The following is a 10,482-nucleotide window of genomic DNA, read 5'->3' on the forward strand; positions in this document are numbered from 1 at the left end:
TTATTTTATTTTTTTTATTAAATATTATTAATTTTCTAATACTAATTAATTTGAAATGATATAGTAATAAAATCATTAGAAAATTAGTCAGTGTCCTAAACCTGACGAAACCTACGGCTTGAGAGCCAACGCCAGTCCAAATTTGGCACTTTCGTCAATAGCTTTGGTGTCCACGATAATATAGTAAAATCAAAATCAAAATTGAAGCAGACGAATCCAACGTCATCCACAAGTTACGTACTTCATTTAACTTACTAATAATTTTTAATACGTAAACAACATATAATAACTAATTAAAAGCGATATAATAAAATTTCATTAACTTATTAATAATTTTTAATACGTAAACAACATATAATAACTAATTAAAAGCGATATAATAAAATCACAATTGAAACAGTTTAAACAGACATATCATAAATCATTGTTTTACGTTTTTATTAAATATTATTACCTTTTTAATACATAAATAACTTATAATAACTAATTTGAGATATATAATAACGATTGAAGCAAGCACGTGCAGCTTCACTCCACTTATATATTAGTAAATAGATAATAGGAAGAATGCCAATGCAATGACTAAACGATATAACGTTGGAATTTGAATTTGCCAGGCAGAGAGCAAGACATGGATAATAATTCTTCAAATTGTGTCAAAATCTTGAGCAAAAACCTCTAAAGCCTCGAGTCTTCGGGCAATAAGCTACTCAACTACTCATCACTAATTTCAAAGAGAGAAAAAGAATGTACGGAATCAGAATGACAACACTAGGCTTAAACAAGCACCTAAAATTATTTTCACAGTCCAGAACCACCAGATAAATTGCCACAGATACAAGACTTCTAATTTGCTCCATAGACAATGTCCATCAGTCAAGTGTCCTAAACCTACGGCTTGAGAGCCAACGCCAGTCCAAATTTGGCACTTTTGTCAACAGCTTTGGTGTCCACTTCTCCTGAAATGGTGAAAAGAGACTTTGGACGCCACTCATGCTGGATCAGAGCAGTTGCCTTGCCATAGTTGTTAACCCTTGCCTTCACAGTCGTCAAAGGATCCAATTGATGCTGAGTTCCAACAGTGATTGTGTTCTCATCAGTAGAGAAGCTATGGGTCACCTCAGCGCCAACAGCCGTATTAGTCAAGGGACTGACTATATGGTAGTATGATGCACTCAAAGCATCTCCCTTGTCATTACTGATTTTTCACCATATACGCACAATCAAAAGCAAGCTAATCAGACACTGAATAAGCATTCCAAAAATCAGTATGCAACTAAAGTTGCAAGTTCATCACAGTGTTTTGCAACAAATTTTGATCGCATGAGTAGCATGGAAACCAGGCTGACAAGTTAACTACAAATCATACACCCAACTCAACAATAATGCATGGTCAATTATAAAGCAAGACATGTGACAACAGTGGAAACAACTCACAGATTCAAAGAAGCAATGAGGTCAGCATTTGTGAAACTCAAGCCCGCACAGAACTTTGTGAAAGCTCCCACCTTGGTGTCAAAGGATACATCAGTTCCTAGAGCGAGCACATTAGTTCCCAAGACACCAGAGAAGTTGACAATGGGGTTTGCGGTCAACCCAACGCTGGTGCATATTCCAGTATAATCATGTAAATATTGAACTTCCATCTGTCATGCAAAAAAAAGAAAAAAAGAAAATAAGAACAAGTAGTACACCTTTTGACACATCCATTCTACAACATTTGGTAGCAATTTAGCTAAAACAGTATAGCTGTTTACCTTTGCAGAACTTTGATCAGGGATTCGGCAGCTAAATATTGTCTTCAACCCAGGAGCAGCTTCATCGACCGTAACAGTTGCCAAAAGCTAGAGTTTGAGACAAATTACGTCAAGAGTACAGACTTGTGATAACACATGTACCAAGAACTAAGAACACATTTCCCAAGAAGTAAGAGGCTAATGGATTATGCTAAATAACACACTTTAGAGATGAAGAAGGGAAGATGAAGAAAGTCATTAAAACCAATCTATAATTGATCAAAGAAAGTTTTTACGACTTGTAGAGTGTGTGTGTGCACGCGCGCATCTGGGTTGTTTTAGTTGCTTATGACTCAAAAGTAGAGGTCAGACACATGATGGTTATTGTCATATAAAATTAGGCAAAACTTTAAAGAGCACAAACCAAGACCATAAGAACACAACATAGGAGCAGGGGCAAGAATAGAGGTACTCACATTTGAGTTCGTATCTACTTTTATGTCAGTTGTGATGTTCTTGTTCTTCAATTGAGTGCTAACATCAGCCAGAAATAGATCACCTTTCTTCAGCCCAGATGAGGTAATAGCCTACCAAAAGACCGATAAAAAGGTTCTTAACTTACAGAATAACTTGTACTCCTGAGGACGTGTACACATAAATATATCCCAACACATGTCGGTGAGATAAGAAGCAGTAATGCTAGCAGATACAATCAAAGTAACAGCCAATATCCAGACAAATTTCTGTTTCAAGTAACCACAAGCATCATATCAGAACACGGGATTAGGAAGACACCAAAATTCTATAGTTGAGCAAGTGCAAAAGATAGTGCAGTCTTATCATATCACAACGAGAAGTAATGGTCCTAACCACTTTACTCCCTCTATTACGTATTAGTTGGCCGCTATTGATTTGGCACACCCATCAAGAAACCAATAAATGGAGATGAAATTTACATATTTACCCTTGTATGTCTTTTAAAGTGCAATCACCCATGCAATGATTAAACATTGAAGTTTGGTACATATTACTTCATTCCATGCATTATGTCTAGAACATTGAGTATTTATAACTGAAACTAGTAATAATCATTTAATTTTGGTTTTCAGAATTGAGATCATTTATGCACCATTCAATAATTTTGAAACTATGGATGTATTTAGTATTCCTATCAAGGGTAAAATGGGAAACATATATATAAAATAATCTTGATTTTAGAACTAGGCCAAATAAACTGAAAAAAATATTTTTAGAAAGGAGGTCAACTAATACGAAAGGGAGCGAGTATTATCAATGAAGATGCCTTAACCTTCCACATGGCCCTTTGCCTCTTATGAAGGCATATGAATTATAATGTATGATTGTGGCACGACTACTGATCTTCAGTATTGTTAAATTGGAAAAAAATTGTTTCCTCATCAGGTCTGGTTCTAGTACTTTATACGGTTTACTCCACGTAATTAAAACTAGTACCATATAATCAGGAATTAGAACAAAAATTTTAATTATGTAATTTAATTATCTCAAGTTTAAGAATAATTTCAAAAGAGAACTCTAAGAAAGCAATATTAAAGGGAGCTACCCTTACTCAAGAAAAAAAAAACAAAAGAAAGCATATTAAAGGTACAGAAAAAAAAAATAGAGCCTCTTCTAAACATGAAATTTGTTTTAAGCATTTCGTTTTACAGATTACTTGAAACAAATGAGAGATAAGAAGCAAGAATAAGTCAATTATAGTAAATAGTGGTAAAAGACATTTTTTATCAAAAGCAGGCATGTATTGCACTATGTAATGTACAATTGAACACAACATGTTAGTGAATAATTCAAACAAGCATGGATGCAAACGTTCGTGTGAATTGAAATTCAGTTTATAAGCCCTTCAAGGGAATATACTAGGTATGTTGTTTTAAACCCTTTAACGGAAATTAACCTTTCGAAAATATACATATCTATCTATATATAAAAACATAAGCAAAAACGACACGTGTCATCACCATAAAAAAACATCATTTTCCATTAAATTAATTAAAAATTAAAATTAAAACCAAAAAAGGGATAAACGCACCGCAAAACCTAAATGACAATTATTTTAAACAATATTTATCATTAGCATTATCCTTTTAGAAAAATAGTATTTATCATTAAAAAATATGGCCATGCGTACAGGTTTAGGAAAAGCTTTTAAAATTATGACAAAAAATAAAAGGATAAAACTATGGGAATATAAAAAAAAAAGTGACGAAATGAAAAGTTCTGCTACTGAAAGGTAGCCAAAATTTGTGCAACACTTTTCTTGATTATTTTTATTTGAGTTTGCCTTTTAAATATTTCGTAAACAAAATATTTTAATTTAATAATCTAAATTTATCTGCCATACTGCAATCAAAAAATTAAATTTTGTTAATAAAATATTCAATATCCTTTATATCTATATCTCTGTATTAAGGATAAAAAATACATGAAAAAATTGTCATTATCCATTTTGAAAATTTATTTGAAATAAACAAATAAATTTGTCATTAGTCATTAAATAAGGTTCGTTTGGCAGGAAAGAGTTATCTCGGGATTAGTTATCCCATCATGTATATGGAATAACTTATTTCATCACTACAGTGTAATGGTGGGATAAATAATTTGAGTACCGACTAATACCTCACACCAAACATGCAATAAAATAGTCCTTTATTTTATCCAGAATCTATTTATCCCTTATACCCACTCCATTTACACCATAAGGATGGGATAAATTATCCCATATATATATATAGATAACTAATCTCGATATTAGCAGAATAACTCTTGAGGGAGTTGGCTATAAACGGCCACATCCCAAACCTTTTTTGACATTTAGGCACCAAGTTTTTTTAATTGAAAAAATAGACACCCTAATGGGACCACAAATAAAATGCAACCTTAGCACTCAACTTACAAAAAACACTTTAGCCCCTTTCCCATTTCAGCCCCAATTTTTTTAAAACTACACTTTAGTCCATACCCAAAAATATAAATATTGGATAATTAATTTAAAAAAAAATATCTCAAGCTTCTCAACCAATCCACTACTAGTCACCCAATTTTGGCGTCATTTCCTCAATTTTCCAGCCATTTTTCTTCGAATTTTCCGGCATCCATCGAAAAGAGATATTATCTCCATTGTTTTAAGCCATTTTCGCATATTTTTAGCCCAAAATTTTCTTTCATTTTCAAACAAAAAGCTTGAAAATCAATCCCACATTTCGAAATCGATTCGTGGCTCAGTAGCAACATTCCAACACTTCTTAGGTTGTTGTTTGTAAGCTGAAATTTGTCGGTTTATTCCGGTGGTCGTCGGAAAAGGGTCGATCGTGTACTGTACGGACAACAGCTAAGAAGAAGACGACTACAGTCTATTAAGTCTACGCTCATAAATCACTATTTAAGTCTATTAAATACTATTATCGGGGTATATCATGTCTATTATAGATTACGTGGTTGTTGGTGGTATATTTTCTGGTGAATGGGAGAAGACTCCTAAGGAGACGGTGTCCATTGCCCTTCGTCGCAACGGTTCATACGCCGATATGGTTAAAAGCGTAATGGAGAGCGGTGAATTAAGTTGTGATCAAAGCGAGGTGGTAATTAGTTACTTGATGAACGGGAGGGAAAAAATCTATCCAACGTTCATAAGGAATGAGACATATAAATTGGACTATGACTTCTCTCCCTCCAAAAATGAATAATAGTTAACTTTTATGTTAGACGTAATAACTACAATTGTATTTTGCAATTATTACTTTTTTCTGCTTAAAAATTCAATCACTAACAGATTCTCCATTAACAGAGAAATCGCCTTCTTCTTTCAATCGCATTACAGGTTGCAATTCACTTCTAGGTTGTCATCTAAAGCTCGAACCAAATGTTTTGTTCAAAATGTTAGTTCTGTCGTCTAGAGCTATGACCAAAGGTTTTGTTCAAGGTGCCAGTTCTGGTTAATGGCTAAATGTTTTGGTCGATAAAATTCTTGTGATTAAGTTATCAGATGTTTATCCCATTGGTTCGTGAATTTTTGGTGTATCACATTCATGTATCCATTGGTACCTTAATTTGCATCTGCATATGTGGCGGAGTTTTAAATATTACCTTGAGTTGAAATTATTCATATAAGAATCATTTCAAGTTCACTTGCTAAATTATAGAGTTTCTATTTATAAGTTTTCATTATATTTACATTTTCATCAAAAAAAGACTTGCAGAATATGTGACAGAATTCAATAAATATTACTTCATATTGCATTTTGTTCATATTCACTACAACAATACTATTGGTAGATGTGAAAGACGGCTTATTATCCTAGATATTAAGGATAGGCTATGTCATGTAAGCATCACTATTAGTCTACGACAATCACCTGTTGTAAATCTGCAAGCTGCAATGCAGTTTATAAAGCAGTCTTTGCTTAATCCTAGACCTTATTAATGGTAAATGTTTAACTACTTCAAAATGCATGCAAATTACAATGCATTTGTTTTGTAAAATCAAGCTTATCTTGCATAGCAAATGAAAAACAGAGGAAAAGCCGGAAGAAAAACAAGTGAGGAACAAGGATTAACTATGTTCAAACTGTTGCAAAGGAATGTTGCAAAGGAATATTCTGAGAAAGCTTTGTGAGTTTCTTGATGAAAACTTGAGTGGTCTTAAGGAACATTTATGCCTTCACGTTTATTTACTGCCTCTTACCCTATGCCTTTAGGTTTATTTCCAATATGATCATATGTCATCTTACTAAAATTTTGAGTTAAATACACAGGAATATCGCAAGGCTTTTACTAAGGCAATTTGAAGTTCATTATCTTTATTTAATAGTTAAATGTTTTTGTCCTTATTTTATCAAGGCATAATATTTTTAACGCAAAAGGTACGAATATACCCCCGAACTTTGATAGATGGTACAGATATACCCCTCGTTATACTTTAGGTACATATATACCCTCGCCGTTAATGAAAAGGTACAAATATACCCTTATATTACCAGAGGAACACGTACCAATTTCCTATTCGCTAGCTTTTTTTAATTAAATTCAGTTAAAATAAATCCAAATCCAACTCAAATTAAAATCAAACCCAACCCAAATTAAAACACCACCGACTTTTCCCATACAGTGCATTTTCCACCAGCAGGCATACACATTAGAGACTGGAATTGCTGTCTCCCAAGTGAATCTCCAATAAAAGCAATAATTTTGTCCTGCGTTACATTTAAGGTGTTGAGGCAATAAATGTAAAATCTGCTCAAAATAATTGGTTCAGCTTTGCCTTTCAATATCTCATCTAAACAGTACAGTAATATTGTTGAATCAATGCCTTTACCTCAGTTTCTAGCTACCTAGATTGAAAAACAGAGGATTGAAATCGATCAGTTCATCACCTTACAGGTATGTGATTCTTACTTTTTGCATCAATTTTTGTATATTCATGTTCAATTCGAAGAGATTTACTGATTAGACAGATTTTAATATTTTTTTTATTTTTTATGAAAACAGAAGGAAAAATTGAGGTGGGTGTTAAACGAGCAAAAGAAGCAACAACTGGCATTGAGCTGGAGAAAATGCGAAACGAAACTTTCGTTTCTGTTAAAACAGAAAAATGAAGAAATTGCTAAAGCAGGAAACAGGACAAAGGAGCTAGAAGAATACTTGAAGAAAATTGAAATGGAGAATGAAGCATGGCAAAGAATCCCCAATGAAAACGAAGCCATTATTGTGTCATTGAACAACACAATCGAACAACTGAAAGAAAGTAGTTAGTGACCGGGTCGGGCGGTGTTTTAATTTGGGTCGGGTTTGATTTTAATTTGGGTTGGATTTGGATTTATTTTAACTGAATTTAATTAAAAAAGGCTAGCAAATAGGAAATCGACACGTGTACCTCCGTTAGTAATAAGGGTATATTTGTACCTTTTCATTAACAGCGAGGGTATATATGTACCTAAAGTTTAACGTGGAGTATATCTGTACCATTTATTAAAGTTCGGGGTATATTCATACCTTTTCCGTATTTTTAATGATTAATTTCTTTTTGTCCGCACATCGCGCGGGTACATTACTAGTAGTTAACAAACAGAAACAAACATGAGTCTGGTAGCCGAATATCACGAATTACACAATTATACACAGATATATAACCCTACAAACTCGGAATAAAAAGACATGTGCAGCAAACAAAAGAGAAAACTCACAACTCCGGTAGGGGAGTAGGTAGTAATTGTGAATTTGTGGTCAGTCTGGTAGTCCCTGTACAGAAGGTCTGTTCAACACAATAAACAAAAAGAACATTACCAAGGAAACATCAATTAGAAACCAAAAACAATGTTTAATTAAAAAAACTACATACAAACTTGTACCAATTAACCCATTACTACTCGTACTATATCTAAAAGTTCATCAAAAATACAGTAAAATGCACAATGACTAATTTAGAATCTCTGGACTGATTATATTTGTATAAAAGTTCATCAGAGATATGTGTAACATTAAAATGTGCAACAAATCATTTTCAAATTCTAGATCCGCGCCTCTCCAATAATCTCAAACTCAAACTATGTATAAAAGTTAAATCAAATTATCTGGACATAATAACGCGTATACAGTCGTTCCAAATTCTAGATCAAAATAATCTTACTCAGATTAGAAAGAGAAACGAACCGCGGGCCTTCTTGCCGATGTCGGAGTAGAGACCAGGTCCTTTGCCCATGATTGAATCTAGAAAAATCAGCAAAGACTAATGGAGGCTCTGCAGTTACCAACAACTCGAAGAAGTGGAGTGCAGAGGAGCGTAGGGGGTTTGGGTGTATAAAAAGCAACAAAAGCCCTAATTCCTAGCCAGTTTAATGAAACGGTGTGTTACTACTACGTGTACTACGCTTGATCTGGACCGTAGATTCACGCTTCTGCTGCTTTAATGACCGTCGATTGTGACGTTGAGAGGCGGAATAGTAAGGACACGTGGCATGTGATAATGCCAGCTTGGGTTTTTAATTTCTTTGGCGACAAGATAATGGTAGACATATACTATTATTCATCGGGATAGAAAAGTAATTTAAACTTCTTATTCTTAATTTTTCTTTAAAAAGAATTATTTTTTTACTAATTTAATTAATTTATTATTTAATTATTTTTTATTATATTTATTAGATTCATAAAATATATAAAACTGCTGAAACATAAAAGGAAAATCAACTAATACTTTCATTTGTACAGATTACATATTTTAAAAAAGAAAAAATTATGTATTGTTAATCAAAAACAGGAAAACACTTTTACTTTTTTAAAAAATATTTTTTCCTCTTTTGCTACTATGTTCATAAGTGTAATTTTTGATTAAATTTCTTGAAGAAACTTGAGATGTTATCATATTTTTGGCTAGGGGTGTATTTGGTATGATGGAAAATGTTTTCTGAAAAATGTTTTCCTATTTTCTCTTGTTTGGTTGTAGTAAATTATTGGAAAAATATTTTCCAAGATAACTCATTTTCCTTTATTTGAGGGAAAATGACTTCCCTCATGTATCAAGGGAAGTCATTTTTTGGAAAATGATAAATGTGACTTATGCCCCCACCTCCATCTCTCTTCCCCACCCCAACAACACTCATGTTCACATGACTCAAAAATTTCAAATTTCTAAAAAATTATATTACTCGAAAATGTTTTTCACTCTACTTTGCTTAAATTTTTTATTGTTTGAAATAAAAAATAGTGAAATCCAAATTTTTTCATTTTCAATGTTTGTTGAATGTATTGTTATTTTCATATGCATAGAGGAAGACTTATCTTTGTTACTTTTGCTAATTGTATATTTCATTTTGGCATCGATGTAACTTGTTTCACGAGGTTGAATAAGCTTGTCGTTCCGTTATATTTCTATGGATTGTAGTATCTTGAGATTGCCCTGACAAAATATTAAAAAATGTATCCTATATTTGCTAATTAATAGTTGCTTAAATTTAGTGGTTGTAATATTTTAGTATTCGATATTGATATTATTTGTTATGCTTAAATTAGTTCTTACAAATTGTTGAGTTGCTAGAAACACTGATATACTAGTTAACAGTTAATAGTATTTTCTAAAAAATATTTTTCACTCACCAATCAAACACAAGAAAATGTTTTTCTAAAAAATATTTTCTACTCACCAACCAAACACCATAAAATATTTTCTGGAAAATATTTTTTCACTCACCAACCAAACATGAGAAAATAAGTAGAAAACCAACTTATTTTCTAGGAAAACATTTTCCAAGAAAACATTTTTCATGGAAAATATTTTCCATCATACCAAACACACCCTAGAAGTTACTTCCTCCATTTCATTTTATGAGTTGCCATTTTTTTTTGGATCGTCCCAAAAAGAATACTATCTTTCCTTATTTGATAATTATTTAATGACATTATTCTCATTTTATCCTTAGTGGGTCTCACTTATTAAGAAAAGACAACAAAAAATAAATATTAAAATAACTTTAAAAGAGATAATTTTGTAAACTTTACAAAGTCATCACTTATTTCTTAAACTCCATATCCGATCAAATAACGACACATAAAATGGAACGGAGGTAGTATTTTGTTTCGAGTAGAATTAGGATTAAGTAATTATAAATAGAAGTTTTTTTATATATTTACAAGTCTTTATATTTATTTTATATATATATATATATATATTTATCATAGTCAATATTTAATATTTTAATTGAGAGAAATAAGTGAAAAG

General features: G+C 32.2%; 1 protein-coding gene across 1 annotated transcript; it reads right to left on the reverse strand.

Annotated features, from left to right (window-relative positions):
* Nucleotides 1-632: 632 nt before the first annotated feature.
* LOC107868036 (mitochondrial outer membrane protein porin of 34 kDa) lies at nucleotides 633-8,646 on the reverse strand. The gene is made up of 6 exons (XM_016714601.2): nucleotides 8,421-8,646; nucleotides 7,955-8,022; nucleotides 2,213-2,323; nucleotides 1,758-1,844; nucleotides 1,438-1,646; nucleotides 633-1,198 (listed from the first exon to the last, which is right to left on the reverse strand). Exons 1-6 carry the CDS (start codon nucleotides 8,467-8,469, stop codon nucleotides 892-894), a joined length of 831 nt encoding a protein of 276 aa, XP_016570087.1. The 5' UTR covers nucleotides 8,470-8,646; the 3' UTR covers nucleotides 633-891.
* Nucleotides 8,647-10,482: the final 1,836 nt, after the last annotated feature.

The sequence above is a fragment of the Capsicum annuum genome, chromosome 4, assembly GCF_002878395.1.
Source record: "Capsicum annuum cultivar UCD-10X-F1 chromosome 4, UCD10Xv1.1, whole genome shotgun sequence".
Taxonomy (NCBI): domain Eukaryota; kingdom Viridiplantae; phylum Streptophyta; class Magnoliopsida; order Solanales; family Solanaceae; genus Capsicum; species Capsicum annuum.

What these genes read in the sequence shown, in the direction of transcription:
- LOC107868036 (XM_016714601.2), bottom strand. Translation starts at nt 8,469, where the DNA reads ATGGGCAAAGGACCTGGTCTCTACTCCGACATCGGCAAGAAGGCCCGC. An exon ending in CATCGGCAAGAAGGCCCGCG is followed by an intron (nt 8,023 to 8,420) that starts GTTCGTTTCTCT and finishes TGTGTTGAACAG; the next exon opens with ACCTTCTGTACAGGGACTAC. An exon ending in CTCATTGCTTCTTTGAATCT is followed by an intron (nt 1,199 to 1,437) that starts GTGAGTTGTTTC and finishes GTGAAAAATCAG; the next exon opens with TAATGACAAGGGAGATGCTT.